This window comes from Seriola lalandi, unplaced genomic scaffold, assembly GCF_002814215.2.
Source record: "Seriola lalandi dorsalis isolate HSWRI2012SDOR001 ecotype SW California unplaced genomic scaffold, Sedor1 jcf7180002054936, whole genome shotgun sequence".
NCBI lineage: Eukaryota > Metazoa > Chordata > Actinopteri > Carangiformes > Carangidae > Seriola > Seriola lalandi.
Window position 1 is genome coordinate 110,129 of NW_019525488.1, and position 20,000 is coordinate 130,128.

Here is a 20,000-nt window from a genome sequence, read left to right on the forward strand (position 1 = left end):
CGCCGCACCAGCTGTTCCCGCCCTTACTGTCAGACACGTAAGTCTCTTGTTGCACTGAGCTGAACTCAGGACTGACAGTGAACAGTGTGATGCTCAGACTCTGTCAGTGTCGTTGTTGTTTTTAATTACTGGTGAGCAATGAGTGTTGGAATCTGTCGGACCACGAAGGATCCACCTGTTCTGACTGAGGTGAGAGGGACAGGTGTGTGTCGACGCTCTAAACCATTCAGACTAAACCATTAACAACAATCGTTAGTCGCAGGTTCTGCAGCGTCTTAATGAGAACAAGGTCTCAGGAAACACATTCAGTATCCAGGCGCACACACAAACACACACAAACACACACACACACACACACACACACACACACACACACACACACGTCATGGATGGATGTGTCTGTCTGACACAATGAATCTTACACAGATACACATCATGTCAGACGCTCGATGTTTAACCTGCATTTAACCCTCTGTGTGTGTGTGTGTGTGTGTGTGTGTGTGTGTGTTTGTGTTTGTGTGTAAAATGGGAGTCATGTCATCCTTCTTTGGCCGGCCTAATGGGAAGAGCAAGAGCCTGCTGCTTATCTACAAGTCTGCCCCACACACACACACACACACACACACACACACACACACACACACACACACACACACACACACACTGAGACTGAACACCTGGAGCTCCTCCTCCTCCCTGATGAGACGGGAGCTCACAGTGAATCTGAACCAGAGCTGCTTCACTCACACTGAATGAAAAGGAGGGAAATATGACTCAGATCAGAGAGAAGAGAGGAAACAAGGAGAGAGGAAACAAGGAGAGAGGAGAGGAAACAAGAAGAGAGGAAACAAGGAGAGAGGAGAGGAAACAAGGAGAGAGGAAACAAGGAGAGAGGAGAGGAAACAAGGAGAGAGGAAACAAGGAGAGACTGCAAAAGAAGCATTGACTAGGGAGGGAAATATTGCAAAGGTCATATCATCAGAAATGAACCCGACCTGTTATTTTGACAGACGTTGATCGAGCTTCAGTTGGAAAGGTCATTTTAAAACCTTTTTTTTTCCATTTGATTTTCAATAAATAAACCGTCGGCTGTTTCAGTAACGAGCTCGATATTTCTCTCTGACAGAGGGAAGAATGGAAACGGAAAATAATATAATTATTTTGTTCTGGATGAAGAAGAAAGAAAAAGATCAAATCAAACTGGATCCATCAGATATTATTTTATTACAAATAAAAATAAGAGCTGGATAATCTTTCACTCATAATAATGAGTCTCAGTATTTAAAATCTAAATGATCATTTTACAGCTGAAATCATTGGTCGATGACTTGATTGACAGAAATGTATTTAATCATTTGAATAATGAATCACTAGTTATTTGACTAGTAAACGAGATGATTTTCTGATTTTAATTGAACATCTTCAGCTGTTGGATCGTTAGTGGACGACTGAAAGGTTTTCAATTAACAGACCAAACGATTTGTTGATTAATGTTATTAATGAGACGCAGATCAGCTGATTGCAGGACGCCGTGTATTTTAATGACGGTGTTTTGGTGCAGAGCGACAGACAGGAAGTAAATCCTCTTTCCTCCTCTGCAGTCTTCAGCACAATCCAGATTCTCTTGATGTGTAGCCAGAAAAAGACCCCACATCACTGCACACAAGGACACACACACACACACACACACACACACACACACACACACACACACACACACACACACCGGCCATTGTGTGAATTAGAAAGCACTTCAGTCACAGCAGCTCTTCCCTCCGGCTGCTCTGCTTCCTCCATCACACTGATGGCTCGTCTTTGATGTGCTGCCACTCTGAACTCTGTGTGTGTGTGTGTGTGTGTGTGTGTGTGTGTGTCTGTGTGTGTCTGTGTGTGTGTGTGTGTGTATGTGTGGGCCAACTGGACAACTGAACTGCCCTGTGGCCTTGTGTAAGACATCTACAGGGTGAGGTAACCCTGGGGAAGCTGATAGGCTCCACCGACTCTGATTACCTTGCCTTGTATGTCTGTGTGTGTGTGTGTGTGTGTGTGTGTGTGTGTGTGTGTGTGTGTGTGTGTGTGTGTGTGTGTGAGCTGAACAGATCGGTTGAATAACATTAAATCTACAGAAAATTCAAATCAGTCATTTTAAGATTTAAACATTTGATGGAAATTTTGTGTTTTTCTTTGAATCATAATCAATTTAAACTGAACGTCTGATCACTGCTGATCAATTCTGCCACTTCACTAATCATTTCAGTTCTACATTAATCAATTAGTCAACAGAAAATGAATGTATGGATTATGCTTCTCCAGTGTGTTCAGTGTTTCTGTGCATGTTAATGTCTCCACAGTCACAGGACCACAGAGGCAAACACACTGTTCTCCTCCATATGAAACGTTTGCTGGGGGTCCGGACATTACTTCCTGGTCCTACTGACGTCAATACTTCTCTTGGTGCTGCCCACCTGCAGCCTAGACCCGCCCCTGCAGCCTGGACCCGCCCCCACACAAGGCGCAGCACATGACCACCTGGAACGAAGAGTTTCCTTTAGTTCAGCAGCCGTGCGGAGACGACAGCACGTTCCCCACCGCTCCGAACATTAATGTGAGCCGCACGTGACGGAGGAGGAGGAGCGCTTCATTTTCACAGGTTATTTCTGTGGGTCTCACTCTGCAGTCACATCTTTGGATCTTTTGGACGTCACCGTTACATTTTACAAATTCAACAGCTGCTTGATGATGAACTGCAGGAATCACACACACTCACTTTGGGCCTGAACGCCAACCTGATGGTGTGATGTCACTGCTGGGAGCCGTTTCCATTCCTCTGCCTCGTGGTCGTGAGTCCTGACACTTTGACCATCGCCAGGACAACACGTCTGTTTCCTGTTTTTAATTAGTGAGTCTGTTTCTCCTTGTGTGTGGGGGAGGGGCTGCAATACTCTATATATCTATTATATAATTTTGAACATGTTCAGAACGTTCAGATTTAATTCATCTGTTTGTTTTTATTCCTCAGAGCGGCCGCCATTTTGTTTTCAGGTCGTCCGTCCATCTCATCCTCGTGGACACGATATCTCAGAAACACCTCAACAGAACTTCTTCAAATTTGGCTCAAACATTCACCTGGACTCAAGGATGAACTCATTAGATTTTGGTGGTCAAAGGTCAAAGGTCAAGGTCACAGTGACCTCACAAAACTCAAGACTTCACAAAGCAATTATGACAAAAATTTCACACAAATGTTTAATATTCTCTCTGATAAACAGGATGTGAGCTGGAACTAGTCTGTGTGGAGGAGGGATACGACCACGAGGAGGTGGTTCTGGTTTCATAAAACAACCGTCCCCTGATTCTCACCTACACTCTCCGGTCCCCACAACATGAGGTGGATTCAGGTCTGGGTCCTCACAGTGTGATGAAAACACACACACACACACACACACACACACACACACACACACACACCTCTGGTGAATACTTCCTGTGGTGGTGGAACAGCCTAATGCTCCCACCGTATCTCAAAATACCAGCACAATTAGCGACAGTCGTCCCCACTGAGCGCTGCAGCGTGGGGTCAATTAACGTTTTGTGCGGCGGCTCGGCAGAATCTGCAGAAAGACATGAAGAGGACGGATAATCGCATTACAGCAGCTAACAGCGGCTAACAGGCTGCTCCTGCCACGCGCTGTAATGAGCTGCAGGAAACAAAGACAACAGGAAGGACGCCTGAGGACCGACGAGGACCCGGCCTCTTCTCCCCGACGACCACGCAGGCCCGCAGGAGGCCCGGCGGCTCCTGCGGGCGCTCTGACCCCCCCTCCCCCTCACCCTCACCCTCAGCCCTCGGCGGGAGGAGCGGTGTCACATTCAGCTGCAGTGACTCTGGTGCTGACGCTCGGCAGTCACACCACGGTGTCAGCTGGTGATGTAAGAGTCGCCTGCAGACGACGGAGAAGCTGCCTCTTGGTGCTGAGTGGCGTCGGTGTTTGCACGGCCTCATGGGAATCACTGCTGTGTTGTCACTCATTATTATCATCTGTCTGTCCTGTCACTCACACTGACAGCCCTGAGTTAAACCCCGCCTCCTCATTGATTATGAGAACAGCTGAAACAATCGATTGGTTGATTGATGTGAAATCGATCAGCGGTGGGAGGAGTCTGAACCTGCAGCTCCTCCCACCGGGTCACACGTCCATGAACACGGTTTATGTCTGTTTTTACGAAGCCTGGACGAGGCAGGTCCAACGTCCGGAAACAACTCGTCTCAACACAAGTCAACAACGTTCTGGAGGAACGACTGAGACCGGATCAGGTTTTCTATCAGAACCGTGAGGAAGTGTTGATTAAACACGTTGATCCTGAACGTCTCAGGACTGAAGTATCTGACCTCACACGACAACCTCCACCTGTCGGGACTCCAGCGTCATTAAACTGGTTCATGGTTCTGCTCTGGGTTCAGGTTCAGGTTCAGGTCCTGGTGTCAGAACCTAAACCTCCATCTTCACCTGAGCCAAAGAGCCGCTGGTTCTGGATGTGTCTGGTCTCTGGGGTCACAGTCCTGGTCTCTGCAGAAGCTGGTTTACAGATGTGTGGTCTCATGTAGCAACAGAACCAACAGCTGGAGCTGTGATGGTGCGACGACAACAACAGCTGACTGGCTGGATGTCATCGTGACAAACATGTTCACAATAACAGTCGTAGTAGAAGCAGCAGCTGCTGCTGATGATGTTACTAACTCTGCTCCTCAGGACGTCACCGTGGCGACCAGTTACTAAGAGCTTCATGTTTATGAGTCTGTTGAACAGCAGCTCAGACTCAGACTGAGGATGTGAATCCATCATGTTTCATAAACAGCTGGAGTTTGTTAGTTTATCGTCTAACAATCAAACAACTGGTTATAATGTCTCAGTGTCGTCATGGATCACTGTACCAGGGCCCAGGGGTCACGGGGTCACGGGGCCCAGAGACCAGAGCCTCTGTAGGAAGTGACTGTCCTTCTGTCTGGGGGTCCTGCTCTGACACAGGGGCCTCTCACACGTTTGTGTCCGGGGGCCCATTGTCTCGCACTCTGTCCACAGGCCAATCAGGAAGAGGATCAGGATCAGCTCAAACAACCAGATCAGATACTGGACCGGACCGTGACGGCCGCTGCAGCGTCACTGCACATCAGAGTGAGAGTCACTGTGTGTGAATGAACACGAGACACACCTGGACACACCTGTTCCCGCTCCTCAGGTAGAAGCTTCTCGTCACTGTCGCAGGTTAAAACGTCGCCGGCAGAAAATTCATTTCTAAATAATAGAATCTGTTTTAACAGGTTGAAGTTCTGCTCAAGAAGTTACTACATCCATATTTAACATCAGCTCCACCTCTGACTCAACCAATCACACCCAAGGACCTGGATAAACCCCGCCCCCTGGTCACGTCACTGAAGATACAGATGTTGGACACACTGTGTTTCATTTCTTGTAAACCTGAACGATGAAACCGTAGTGAGGTGAAATACACGCCGTCCCTCCCCCGGCTCATTAACAGCCAATCATATCGCTTGATAATGTAGCGTGATGCAGGTGACAAACAGCCAATCACTGAACAGGTCGCAGCAGCAGCAACAACAACAACAACAGAAGCGTGAAGTGAGAAAAGCCGTGAAGAACCGTCAGAACACGTGTGTGTGTGTAAACTGCAGGAAACCGTCCTGACAAAGAGCGGGAAAACTACAACCTCATCATCACCTCCATCACCTCCATCCTCTGGATGAAACACGTCGCTCGTCTCCACCAACATCTGCTGCATCTGTACAAACAACACGTACGTCCAGACGAGGACACGCCCACAGCAGAGCACCTCCCCCCCCCTGTCTGTATTAGAAACCATCAATAATTATTGATCGACTGATAGGAACGTTTTCATCATGAACATTTTGATCCGCTCCAGGTTCCTGCTCAGTAACTGTGACACGATCCTTCCTCTTATTGAACTGATCATTTATAAACGATCTGCTCTTATAATGTGGGTTTATTCAGGTTGTTATTGATCTTTTTTTTTAACGGGAACATTTTGATGTCTTGATTATATTATTATTATGAATAATATTTTTTCTGCTCTAATGTTTTATTTATGTGACGTCGGTTTTAACGACGGGTTGAAATAAAGCTGCAGGACTCTGAGCCACTTTCCTTTTTCTGCACAATTTATATTTCTTTTATTATTTCACTGTCACTTCTGAGCAAATAAAATAAAACTAAACTAAAATTTTAAAAATGTTTAGACTTAGTATTATCCTGTTCTTGTCTGTGTCCATGTTCAGCTTTTAGAGTCTAATATTAAACACAACCTGGTTTCATCTGATCCACCCCAGTGTTTCCACTCCATAACCTGATCACCATCCTGGAGGCCACGCTGCTGCATGTCACTGCTGAGGTGTGTGTGTGTCTCGTGTGGAGGAGAAACAGGAAGTGTGTGTGTCTGTGTGTGTGTGTGGCTTTGTGTGTGTGTGTGTGTGTGTGGTTGTGTGACAGAAGGTTGCAGCAGGTGCATGATGGGAGTCTGACTCTGACAAACAGGCTCTGTCTGGTGCTGAGGGGTCGTCAAGGTGACGGGATACCAAGGACATCCTCTCCTCCAGCAAACCATCATCCTCCATCAGACAGACCCAGACTCACAGGGACCATCAGTCTGAGGAGATCTGGATCTGGGACCCCCGCCCCCCACCCACATACACACACACACACACACACACAAACACACACACACACACACACACACACACACAGAGCTGAGACCTGATCACACTTCAGGATTTTACAGAAGCAGAAGTGGAAACAGCTGAGATCCTCACGGGTCCGGCTCTGGTCTCAGAGCAGCCTGACTCTGATCCGGTCTGATCCTGGACCTGATTGTTCTGACACTTTTAACCGGGAAACTGTTGAACAAAAGCGCGTGCACCATTGTTCCGGAGCTTCAGTAAACCCCGCGGATCGTGTGGTTATTGCATCAGAACACACTCCCTCTCCCGCCACGAGCATCTCATCAACTTCACCCTCTCATCATGAACCTGATTCCCGCTCTCACAGCTCGCCCCCCCCCCCTCACCCCCCTCCCTGGATGGAGGGTGATGGCGGCGCAGCTCCGGCTGACAGGAGCGCGTCATCAGCGGGGAGCAACACACAGACAACACGGTCACATCACGGAGCTCTTCTTCTTACCGGTTCAGACGCGGGAAGGATCCGACAGCAGCTCCGGGTCCTGGGCCTCAGTGGACAAATCCCGCTCCTCCGTGAGTCTCCTCTCCCGCGCTCTGCTGCATCTCACCGAGCAGACACCGCGCCGCTGCCGCTGCCGCTGCCTCCGGTAGGACGGAACCCGGGGGCGCGTCACCGACAGAGAGAGAGAGAGGGGGAGAGAGAGAGCGCCGTGCACGAGGGTCGGGTCTGGTCTCAGACCGGTGGAGCCTGGGAGAGAGAGAGAGGCGGGAAACCGGATTATGATATTAATTATATAAAATAAATTAGAAACAGACAGACAGAGAGGGTGGGCGTGGTTTAAAGGCAAGGAGATGTGATTTCGATCCGGTATCAATCAATACCAGAATCGCAGATATCGATATCAATAGTGATATTGATAGTTTATTTTCGGTGAGATGTGTCATTGAACGCCTCATCAGCAGATACTATTATTTTCCAGCCCAGACTCGGCCCACATGCCTGTTTTCCTCCGGCCCAGTATACGCCCGGTTCCATGGTCCGACTCTGGCCCAGATACGGCGTGACTGTCAGATGCTATCTCCACATCTGAACCAGTTCTGGCAGGCACACAGAAAATCAGAGCGGGAGGATAACAGCTGGAATCTGTCCAGATGTGGAAGTGTGTGGGCCAGACTTGGGCCAGAGGTTTTACATTTTTCTGTCTGGGCAGGATGTGAGCTGACACGTGATGGATCCAGTTTGTTTGTTTTTTTCAAAATAAGACGATCAATAGCATCAATAGTTTGGCGATGGATCAGCTCGGAGGGGGCGGGAAACGCTGAAGGCTGGGTTGTAAACAGAAGCTGCAGGAGTTAGCACGGCTAACAGGCTAACAGCAGCTGTCAATCACTGTAGCTGCTGTGTCCCTCACTCACTGTAAACAAACAAACAAACAAACAAACAAACATAATTTCACCTGGAGTTAGAAAAACAAAAAGAAACTGAAACTGAGAGGAACATTTGTCATAAGGACTTTGTTTGTTTGTTTGTTTGTTTGTTTGTTTACGACCACCGTGGCCTGAGCAGGACTTTGACCTGTGAAGTTACATCATCACCAGACGCTGAAAAACGAAATGACACAAAGACTCCGGGAGCGTCGTGGTTAAAGTCTGATCCCACAGTCGTTACTCAGGCTGCAGGAAACAACATGTCTGCCAGCAGCTGAACAAACAGCTCACAGGTAAATAAACCAAACAACAACAACAACAACAACAAACGTCAGAAACAGAGAGTTCAGAAGAGGTGGGGACACAGACGTCAGTAAAGATGTGATGGATCATCAGAGGTAATGTTTATGTATCTGTGTGGATTGATTGGCTCCAGGGCGCCCTCTAATGGAGGTAGGAGATATTTGCCACTGGCAGCTTTGAGACAGATCCAGAGTCAGTTTACTGTGACACAGCACCGGCATTGTTCAGTGTATACTGAATAAAGAGGCAGGTTCCAAATCAGCTCTGAGAACAAAAAGACTGTGGCGTGTTGAACTTATTCTACATTTAGAATTATTGATTATTGATCATACAGAGAGATGAATGATCACATTAGTGTCACACGCCAGGAAACAGACTGTTCAACATGTTGTTACAACCAGACTGAAACGCCACAGAGTCAGTGTCAGGTCTGTTAGAGTCAGTCTCTTCATCTCAGGGAGGAACCCATTAGATTTTAGTGGCTAAAGGTCAAAGGTCAAGGTCAGTGTGACCTCACAAAACACTTTTTAGCCATTACTCAAGACTCTGGATAAACAGGGATGTAGCCTGGAACTAGTCTGAGTGGCGGAGGGATACGACCACGAGGAGGAGGTTGTAGTTCTCAGGCAGAGAGAAGTGAGTGTGTTGGATCAGAGGGAATCTCAGTGTGAACACTCACTCCATGTCTCCGAGATTCTGCTAATGAAGCCGCCAGAAAAAAACTAAACAATCGTCATAAATGGGAAAAAGAAAAAGAGAGAAGAAGAACGAACCTGAAAAAAAAAAAGTAAAAAAAAAAAAAAGCAGAATCAAAAAGTCCCAAACACCAGTTTGGCGTCGTCAAGGTAACGTGAAGTGCTTTCCCACTCTTTCTATGGTTCTGAGCTGCTGCAGCATCAGTCAGGTCTCAGGCCTGAGGGGACAGTGGACCAGTCCTGTGGTCCTCTCTTAGGACACATGGACTGTGATGAAGCCGGTCTCATGTGGACCGGGTGTGAGGCGCCCTCTGCTGGTGGTTCAGAGGTCAAACAGTCTGAGCAGCAGCAGCTGCATGAAGATAATCCTCATGAGTTCATAGAAACATCTGGTTCCAAACAAACATCAGCCACAAATCTGATCAACCTGACGAGTCACTAACTCCGACCTACACACACACACACACACACACACACACACACACACACACACACACACACACACGTACTTGGTCTATGTTAGTGTTTAATTTTATGAATGTTGTTCATTAATGTGCACATATATATATACTGTCAGGTACCCATATACTCATATATATAGTTTCCTCTCAACTCAAGGTCCATTTACCAGCTCTTCCCAGAACTTTCAGCCACATGCTCAGTGTAGAAGTTTGTTCGTGCCGAGGATCGTCCATCTTCATGTGACTGTATAATCCTGTTCACACACAGTGGAACACAAAGGAAGCACGTTCCTGTTTCCACAGCAGGAGACACACAGGTGGAGCCGATCAGACTGAACAGGGCTGCATTCCATTACCTGCGTCACTGAGTCAGGTGACTTCCTGCCAAGATCTCTAGGACAAAAAACAAACAAACATATTTGTCTCCAAGTGAATTTGTGGTTTGGTCACAATGAGATTAAAAAATAAATCAAGTGGAAACAAAATCCAGACGATGTTAATAATCATTAATTATTTAATCAAAAAAGATATTTTTGTTTCATTATAAACTGAATATTTTGGGGTTTTGATCTGTGAGTTTTATATTTTAATATAATTCATTTCATTATTTTTATACACAAAGAAAATTAAGAATGAATCATTAAAAAAAAAATTACAGATTCACCAAAATAAAAACATCGTTTGTTGCACCTGAGCTGCCAAACTGAAATATGAAAAGTAAAAGGACTAGCGTATTGTTTTACAGGCAGCTTGTTGTAGCTGAGATGGAGCTAATTTTAAATACTTTATACATTGTTTAAGATTCATTTTATTTAAACTGAGCATGAATCTGCAGAAGAGTTTGTAATGTAAAATATAAAATGTCATTTATTATATATTTAATATATAGATATTTTTCCATGTATCTGACTCCAAATGTGAAGAAGTTTTTCCTCTGAGAACACAAACTGAAGTCTGTTCAAGTATCTGCTGATTTAATGCTGAACTGATACTGAACGAACTCTGACCTGCTGAACTCTGACCCACAGGAGGAAGAGAGCAGCCACTTCTTCTATGTCGTTTCCCAGAAGTGACGTCACAACAAGTGCTAATGGCAGCAAATCAGCGGTCTCCGTGGAAACAGTAGATGTCTTAATGTTTTCCTTAACTAAGAAAAGAATTTAAAAGATTGTGCTCCACAGCCTGAAGTGACTCCGTCAGCTCAGTGTCGCATTTCAGAAGAAACTTCAGGTGTTTTAATGAAACCTTCAGACACAAACATGAATTCATCCATTAAACCACTGAGTCTGTTTGAGGCGGAGTTTCCTCAGAGTGTGTGAGGGGTTTCCAGTGTGGGCGGGGTTTCCAGTGTGGGCGGGGCCACGCTGCAGAGCCGCAAAACAGGAAGTCCCAGAGTCCTCCGGAGTTTCTGCTCATTACAGCTGTCACAGAGCGGGACCCTCACCGGTCCCGTGTCCTCCGTCACCTGTCCTCTCACCTGTCCTCTGTCCGACATGTCCCGGGCCGTGCTGCTGGATCTGATTCACGGCTGCTGTCCGACCTGCGCCGGCCCGTCTCTGCTGGAGGAGTCCGCTTCAGACCCTCATGTGTTTCTGCTGAGCGGGAAGCGGCACCGGGACAACCACCCGTTTCTGAGCTCGTGCAGGAGCGCTCAGGTCCTGGACTCGGACTCCACCGCGGAGTGTCTGTACCGCCTCAAGCAGACCGTGGACCGGCGGGACCTGAGCTCCGTGACGGTTCTCACGACCCCGCAGGGCCGGGAGGTTCTGGTTCGGTACCAGCAGCTGCTTTTCACAGCCGCGTACACGTTCCATTATAAAGTGAGGTCAGTGGACAACCTCGCCTGTCCGAGCTGCTCAGGCTCCGCCCACACGGGCTCACCTGGTGAAGGAGTCCAAGAAGAAGTGTCCGTGTTTCTGCAGCAGTTACCTGCGCTGAAGGGAGACGTCACGGTGCTGACGTCAACACTGATCCCAGGTCAGTTTAATTAAAATACACAGATTCCTGTGTATTTTAATTGAATATTAGAAGTAAATCAAATGTCAAATCTGATCAAATCCAAACTGTATATTTTCTTATTAATAATATAAATTATAAACCCAGTACAACTGAATAATGAGGCCAATACCAAACTCCATTCATTCATACATTAAGGATTTGCTGCTTTTCTGTTTTTCATGTTATTATTTCAAACTTTTATGAAACTCATTCAGGTGCAACGTGTTAGAGCCTCAGAGGAACTCACACCAAACTCCTTTCAACTAGACCCCAGTTTAATTATTTAATTATGCTTTTCTTCTCATGTGACTTCATTTATAAGTTTGTACGAATGGAGTAAGTCTCCTGTTCTTTCTCCACAAAGCTGCATTTATTTTAATAATATATTGTCAGTATAATATAATCATATAGAATATATAGAAACAATATCTCAGAACACCTTGATGGAACTGGTAAAAACACTCACCAGGACTCATGAATGAACTTATTAGATTTTGGGGGTCAAAGGTGACGGGCGTGGTGACCTCACAAAACACCTCATAGCCATTACTCAAGACTCGAGAGTCGCACCAATGGTTAATATCTTCTCTGACTCTGGATAAACAGGTTAGCCTTGAACTGGTCTGAGTGGCGGAGGGATACGAGCGTGAGGAGGTGATTCTAGTTGAGCGGATATCGGAGTGAAACATGATTCTCTCTCTCTGTGTCTCTGTCAGACTGTTTCGGTCACGGCTTCAGCACTCGTTCAGGCGGTGTGTCCTACGCCCCGACGCTGTCCTCCATGAATCTGTTCAGCAGCAGAGGGAGGCGGGACCCCGGGGCCGTGGTGGCGGAGAACAGACGCCGACTGGCCCTCCATGCCGGGTTTCACCCCAAGCCGCTTCACCTGGTCAAGGTACTGGAGCGACTGTGCGCGAGTCGTCCTGAATGAGGCCGTAGACTTGGTGCAGACGTGTGAATCCTCTGGTTTCCTGCAGGTGAACCACGGCAGCGACGTGTGGGTTCTGGGGAAAGCTGAGCCCGAGAGCTACGACGGGATAGTAACCGATCAGACCGGGGTGGTTGTAGCCGCTCCGGGAGCCGACTGCATGCCGATCCTGTTTGCTGATCCGGTGTCAAAGGTCATCGGCGCGGCTCACGCAGGTGGATGTTTCAGTCGTTTGTGATGTGAGAGATGTTCAGGATCCTCCGTTCTCCCTGATCACTTTTTCTACTCGTCCTCAGGTTGGAGAGGAACCCTGATGGGGGTTGCCATGGCGACGGTGGAGGCCATGGTAACAGAGTTCGGGTGCAAGGTGAGCGACATCGTGGTGGCGGTGGGACCGTCGGTGGGGGCGTGCTGCTTCACCAAGGAGAGAGAGGAGGCGCGGGGCTTCATCAGCATCCACCCGGACTGTGTCCCCGACCCAGAGTCCGTCAGACCACATGTCGACATCCGCCTCGCCAACAGGTACAGACCAGGAAGGCGGAGTAAACACAAAGGGCTCGTTGTTTTCAGGTTTTACTTGAATCCTAATGAGTTTCACGATCCTCCGACTTTCCCACCTGTTCAACGCTGGGTACAGAAATTCACCTGGAGAAATATCAGCCTGCAGATTCCACAAGGACTGTTTGAGTCTCTGAGTCTCTGGGACTGAGGGAGTGTTAAAGCAGAGCAGTTTATAGTCAGTGTACAGGTGTCAGTGTAAAGGTGTGTCAGGTCAGTGTTTACATCAGGTCAGTGTTTACATCAGGTCAGTGTACAGGTGTGTTAATCATCTAATTATATCAAATTCCCGCCCCAGAATCCTCCTCCAGAAAGGCGGGATCCTGCCTGAACACATCCACGATGACGCGGTGACGGACCGGCCCTCTGTGACACCCTGCACTTCCTGTCACCCCGAACTCTTCTTCTCCCACGTCAGAGACGGACCCAACTTCGGCACCCAGGTCGGCTTCCTGTGGATCAAAGAGACGGCAGAGCAGACCTGACCTCCAGCAGGAGGGACGTTAGTCTCAGACACCAGAGGACGGATTATCTGGATATTATTGGATATTAGTCATTTTGACTTTTTTAACTGAGTCTGGACACAGAGAAAAGAAATGCCTTTTATTTTATAATCAAATTCTCCATTAAAGTGAGATATTTAATTCAACCTCTAATGATGTGAAATCTCTACAGCACGTTGCACAATTAGTATTTAGTGTTCCACTGTTTAAAAGCATGTTAATATTAGAGCCAAACACACTCTAACGGTGCCGTTAAAGTTCCAGCTGAGTGGATTTTATTTAACAGACCAATTAAGATCAGCAGCTGTTGTTAATGCGTCGGTAACGAGCTGCTCAGCTGTAGCCAGGAGACCAGAGTCCTGCTCACTGCAGGGTCCCATCAATGAATAAATATGTCATGACCTTTAAATCAGAGCTTCCATCTGGAAGGTTCAAATAACAGATTCCTTCTTATGTTTGTCAGGCTCCGTTCATGTGAGTGTAGTTGTCATTAGAAAGAATCAGACCAGTGTTTCCTGGTCTTACTGTGCAGCAGCTCATCACTGACGTCCAGAACAAGGTTGTTTTTCAGACTTTCTAACACTCGGTGGGGATTGAGCTTTTGGGGCAACTAGTCTGAGTGGCGGAGGGATACGACCACGAGGAGGTGGTTCTAGTTTTTCTTGTTAGTGTGTGTCTCTTACAACAGTAAAGCTGAGATAAGGCTGGAAATCAGTGCAGTGGACGTATTACCTCAAACCACGTTAATTTAACACGTGAAAAGATGTTAAAAGTTGTCACGGTCGAACACGACGCCAGACACGATTCACTATTTACACAACCTTGCATTTAAAACCAGATGTTGAGAGATTCTGGCTTCGCACAAGGATTATCTGTGGAAAATGGCGTTTCAGTGCCCAATCAAACAATGTGAAGGACATTACATGAAGTCCAACAAACACATTGCAAATATCACACCAGTTTTTAAAAAAAGAAACCAGAATCACCTCCTGGTGGTCGTATCCCTCCGCCACTCAGACTAGTTTGTTAGTGTCCCATCCCTGTTTATCCAGAGTCGTATTAAAATAAATAAATTGAATTTATGTGATTATATTTGATTTTTGACCGTTTTAAAAATGACAGAACACAGACGTCTCTGGGATACAGATGCATTTTATTTGGACAGTCTTGGTTTGTCTTAAAAAGCAGCCCTTTTTCTAAAAAACACACAAAATAAAAACAACAAAGATCAGCTGATCACTGAAGGACTCACAACTGCATCAAATTATTTCTCCAAACATATCTTCACTTTCAAACTCAAGATTTTCTCAGCTCAGTGCAACTTCACATCGAACATCTTCGTAAGAATAAAATAAATAGGATAAAAAGACGACCTGCAGACAGACGAGTTGAACAAAATAAAATGTGGACAGACACAAACTCTACAGCATGAAGCATCACAGTAATGTCAGATAAACTACACGAGTCTCAACTGTAAACATCAACATGTTTGTTTTTAAATCAGCAGTTCATTTTGTTCATCACTCAACTTCCTGTTGGCGCTTCAGCTCAGTCACATGACTGAAACGTCTCAAAGACCATGGACCGACTCCCCTGATGGGTTTCAATAAACACTGTGTTCTTCATGTCACTTTAAGGCCAGTTCTTCTTCTTTAGTGTAAACACAGCGTGAAACTGAACGAGCTGCTCTACAGAACCACGAAGAGTTTCACTCTAAAACTGACGCCACAACGAGCGATTGAGGAAACTGAAGAATAATAACACACAATGATTCTTATAAAGTGACAGTCTCCAAGATCGTCCACAAAGGAACAAGGAACACGAGTCACAGACGGCGACGAGCGTGAGCTTGGAAAACACAGCTGCAGTTACGGTGTACGGCCACAGGTGTCGCCAACGATCACGACACAGATCATTGAGACTGTTACTTTAACATCTTCTTTACCGTTTTTATTATGACCTGATTTTCTTTAATTACTTTTGTTTGGTCTGAAAACTCCAACATGTAATTCCATCTTTCCGCTAGCATAGCATAGCTACAGCGCTAACACACACAATCAGCCGAGCTTTCAGGTGACGGTACGGGTTTGAGGGTTCATCCTCTGGAGAAAATGAACGTGTTCCTGCCAGTTAGATTCAGATTTCGTCCTGATGGTGGCGCTACAGGAGAGGTGAAGAGATCTCAACTCAAGGGTCTACTTACTGTTTTCTGATTCTGTCATAAACATGAGTGTTTTTTCCAAATAATCACTTCTATAATATGAAGGACAAAAAATGAGAAAGAGGATGAACAAATAAAATAAATTAATAATTAAAAACATAAATAAATGCCCAAATGAATCATTATTTTGGTAATGAAAAATGCTATGTTTGTATTTTTACCTTTATTTATTTATGCATATATTTACATATTTTTATTTATTTATTATTTAGTCCTTCATTTCTAAAAGTCTACATCTGTGTCCATATCTTAATTAGCCTACCTAATTAATAATAAACAAATATATAATGCTCTCAGATAAATGAATAAATACATAAATAAATATAAGTGTAAAAATACAGAAATAGCATCATTTTTCATTGCCAAAATGCCTTTATTTTACATTTATGTATCTCTGTGTCCGTATGTTAATTGGGTAGGCGGTCCTACCTAATTAATAAATATATCACATACTTAATAACTTGGATAAATAAATAAATATATGTAAAAATACAAAAATGGCATTTATCATTACCAAAAAGTATATGTATTATTTTTACATTTCTGTATTTCTACATTTTCTTTATATATTTCTGTGTCCGTATGTTAATTAGGTAGGTGGTCCCTCCTTATTAATTATAAATATATACTATACTTAACCTCCTAAGACCCGAACTCTTGCATGGCGTGCATTTTTAATTTCTCTTTTCTATTCAGGCTGATTGGGACCTGAGAAAAATGATGTCCACATATGAGGACATTAGTTTTAAATTTCGATTACTGAGTGGCAGTATAATATCCTCATGTGTGGTCACCAGGCCCTTGTTGAGAAAAAGTTAGTATTGTGGTCTAGAGAACCCAAAATGTGAGGTCCACATATGTGGACGCCAGGTCCTAGGACGTTAATGAATAAATAAATACACAGAAATATATAAATAAATGTAGAAATACAGAAATAGAATTTTTCATGACTGAAATGTTTGTATTTTACATTTATTTATGTATTTAATTATTCGTTTGTTGTTTGTCCTTCATACTATAAAACAGAGGAGATGAATGAACAGAGAGAAACCAGCTGACTGTAGATCATGTGTCGTCACCTCTCCATGACAACACAAACAAACGCACATCTTCCCTCCGACATGAACGCAGTCACATGACACACGAACTCCTGCATTCACACTCATCGGCCTCATTCGGCTTCAGCAGCTGAACTCAAACAGACGTTAGTGAACCTCTAACAACATGCTGACTGTGAACGCAACCTTAAGAACAAGCAGCGCTAGTCCACAAAGCTCAGGTGTTTCCTTCAGTACAGAAATGATCAACAGCTGTTGAACATCTGTTTGTAATAAAACTGTTTAAAATGTATTTCATTATATGTTCAATGTTTGAATATTCAGCACCATGTGATTCCTGCTGTTTCCCAAACGTCCTTCAGTCTGAGAAACATCAGTGTCTGTTACTGGGACGAAGGAGGAGGAAGAGGAAGTCATCAGATCCTCTACAGTGACAGTAGGAAAGATCTGATGTCCGCCATGGTTCTGACCGGCAGGAGGAGACGGAGAGACACTGCTCCACTCAGCGTCCTCCTAGTGGCTGCTCTGTGTGTTCAAGAGACGTCCTGAGCCAATCGGATGTTTCCCTGCTGTGGTCGTATTTAAAGGTCCGGTACTGGCTAAAATAAAGCTGATCAAAATCTGATCCTTCATTGTTTCTTTCTTGCGTTTATTCAGCTCCAACACTGCAGCATTTAACTGCACACTAACCCAAAACTTTGATGCTAATCATCATTAATAAAGCTCAGTTTTCAAAGACCTCCAGGCAGCAGCTTCTCACTTTCAGTCGTCACTCATTAATATTCATTAACTTAATGACTCAACTAAATGAAACCTGTCTGTTGTTGGTTTGTGTCTCTGAACGTCACACCTCTGTAAATCCAACAGAGTGAGCCGTCTTCTCTCCAGCAGATCTTGGATGTCAGGATGAGGGTCAGGATCAGGATCAGGATGAGGGTCAGGGTCAGGGTCAGGATGAGGATGAGGATGAGGATGAGGGTCAGGGTCAGGATGAGGATGAGGATGAGGGTCAGGATCAGGATCAGGGTCAGGATCAGGGTCAGGGTCAGGATCAGGATGAGGGTCATGATCAGGGTCAGGATCAGGGTCAGGATCAGGATGAGGGTCAGGATGAGGATGAGGGTGAGGATCAGGGTCAGGGTCAGGGTCAGGGTCAGGATCAGGGTCAGGATCAGGGTCAGGGTCAGGGTCAGGGTGATGAGGGTCACGCTCAGGATGAGGGTCAGGGTCAGGGTCAGGGTCAGGATGAGGGTGAGGATAAGGATGAGGGTCAGGATGAGGGTCAGGGTCAGGGTCAGGGTCAGGAATGACATATATGTGGTTTAATTTTAGCCAGTGCAGGACTCTCACTAAGATTTCTGTTTGTCTTTGTTGGGACATGAAATTTAGTAAATAATTTAAACTCAGGTGACGTGTCTGGAGGATGCTGGGAAACTTCCTCCACCACCCTCCCCCCTCCCCCTCTAAAGAACAGGAAAGTGTCATTCATATTTACAGTACAAGTTTTCAGATAAAAGATCCTTCAGACTTAAAAAACAAAAACAGATCAGTTACCTCCTGCTAACAGCGGGGGGCAACACACAGCAGAGGTCCTCATGGTGGTTCAGTCAGAGGAAGAAGAAGAAGGAGGAGAAGGAGAGGAAGGAGACGGCTCTTTCAGCTTAAAAGCACGAGGAAAAATAGCTTTAAAGCCGGAAAGTCGCAATCACACTTCAACTGTCACGCACAGTCCTGCAGTGCTGGTCTGGAGGATCTGAGAGGGATCTGGTCCTCGTGGTCTTCAGTCTCACGTCTCTTTACTCTGATCCCAAACCACAGAGACTCCACCAGGTGTTCTGCTGCACCTCGAGCCAACAGACAGACAGACAGACAGACAGACAGACAGACAGACAGACAGACAGACAGACAGACAGACAGGGTCCAGTCCAGAGAAACGATGTAATATTAAAAAGCAGAGGATCCAGAGGACGAAGTGTTCGCTGCACCGCGCTGAAACTTCAGCACAAAGATCCCTGACGAAGATACAGTCTGTCCTCGTGTCGTTTATGAAATGAACTGAGGAACGGAGAGAAGAGGAATGAAAGAGTGGAGGTCCTGAGGAAGGAATGAAGGAGAAAGAAAAGGAAACAAGGAACAAAGGAAGGAAGGAAAGAAGGAGAAGAAAAGTCTGCAGCCCACAGAGGACTGAGTGTTTAGGACAGTAACATGTCCAGCTACCTTAGCGTGTGTGTGCGTGTGTGTGTGTGTGTGTGTGTGTGTGTGTGTGTGTGTGCGAGATCAGCTGCAGTGGCAGAGCAGCAGTCCGGCCACTAGGGGGAGCAGGTTGAGCAGCAGCAGCCACAGAGTGATGGCCAGACCTGGAGAACTGGAGCAGGGGTCTGCAACAAACAAACAAACAAACAAACAAACAGCATCATCAGTCTTTATCCACCTTCATCATCAAACACAAAGAGCTGACTCACACAAACATTCAGGACTGTGTGTGTGTGTGTGTGTGTGTGTGTGTGTGTGTGTGTGTGTAGATCAAGTTCAGGTTTATCGTCATGTATTCACAGAAACTCTTGCTCTAAGTCACTCTCATAAATCCACAGTGAAAATCTGCAGCAGGAAGATAAATGTACTGAATGAGCCTGACAGTCAGTGTTAGTGTTACATACAATACGTGTAAAAGTATCTTCATATATATCTAACGGTGATGACATCAGCACCAGGACCTGGTCTTTAGTCTGTGCAGTTTCATCAGGACAAAAACAGGAAGTTTTACCATTAAATACAATAAAGTAAGATTAGGAAAAATTATATTTAAAAATAGACACTGAAATGCGTTAGCTTAGCTTTTAGCTTTCAGTCATTAAAGTTAATTGGCCAACATGTGATCAGAACTTTTTCTTGGACAGGTTAAAATGATGATAATAATCACTTGGGGATCAATGATGATTGGATGATTGAATGGCACCGACCGATGGGGTTACTCCTGGAGGTGTTGATGGGGGGCAGCTGGTGGGGGAGGGGGCAGTCGTCGCAGAAGTCGGTGCAGGCGGGGCAGATCAGGACGCCGTTATAAACCCAGTCGTTGACCCGAACGCTGACACTCAGCAGCTGACCTTTACGAACGCACAGGAAGGAGCGATCCTGAAC

General features: G+C 45.6%; 3 protein-coding genes across 3 annotated transcripts in view; 1 reads left to right on the plus strand and 2 right to left on the minus strand.

Moving 5' to 3' along the window:
• Nucleotides 1-9,970, minus strand: part of enox1 (ecto-NOX disulfide-thiol exchanger 1) — an 81,696-nt gene extending 71,726 nt beyond the window's left edge. The window contains exons 1-2 of the mRNA XM_023393486.2: nucleotides 9,764-9,970; nucleotides 7,212-7,457 (exon numbers count right to left, since the gene is read on the minus strand). The gene's annotated coding sequence lies outside the window, so the exon portion shown is untranslated. The remainder of the gene's footprint in view (nucleotides 1-7,211; nucleotides 7,458-9,763) is intronic.
• Nucleotides 9,971-10,957: 987 nt separating this feature from the next.
• lacc1 (laccase domain multifunctional purine nucleosidase 1) lies at nucleotides 10,958-13,729 on the plus strand. Its single transcript, XM_023393466.2, has 5 exons — nucleotides 10,958-11,573; nucleotides 12,311-12,489; nucleotides 12,572-12,737; nucleotides 12,819-13,044; nucleotides 13,379-13,729. Exons 1-5 carry the CDS (start codon nucleotides 11,090-11,092, stop codon nucleotides 13,563-13,565), a joined length of 1,242 nt encoding a protein of 413 aa, XP_023249234.1. The 5' UTR covers nucleotides 10,958-11,089; the 3' UTR covers nucleotides 13,566-13,729.
• A 986-nt stretch (nucleotides 13,730-14,715) lies between these two features.
• The window catches only part of lmln (leishmanolysin-like (metallopeptidase M8 family)), a 14,321-nt gene continuing 9,036 nt past the window's right edge, over nucleotides 14,716-20,000 (minus strand). Inside the window, exons 15-16 of the mRNA XM_023393480.2 lie at nucleotides 19,823-20,000; nucleotides 14,716-19,240 (exon numbers count right to left, since the gene is read on the minus strand). The exon at nucleotides 19,823-20,000 is cut by the window's right edge and continues 33 nt beyond it. Coding sequence (XP_023249248.1) covers nucleotides 19,140-19,240; nucleotides 19,823-20,000 — 279 coding nt within the window. The 3' untranslated portion in view covers nucleotides 14,716-19,139. The remainder of the gene's footprint in view (nucleotides 19,241-19,822) is intronic.

Coding starts and splice junctions, on each gene's coding strand:
- lacc1 (XM_023393466.2), top strand. CDS start 11,090: ATGTCCCGGGCCGTGCTGCTGGATCTGATTCACGGCTGCTGTCCGACC. Junction 11,574..12,310: donor GACGTCAACACTGATCCCAG/GTCAGTTTAATT, acceptor TGTCTCTGTCAG/ACTGTTTCGGTCACGGCTTC. Junction 13,045..13,378: donor GACATCCGCCTCGCCAACAG/GTACAGACCAGG, acceptor TTCCCGCCCCAG/AATCCTCCTCCAGAAAGGCG.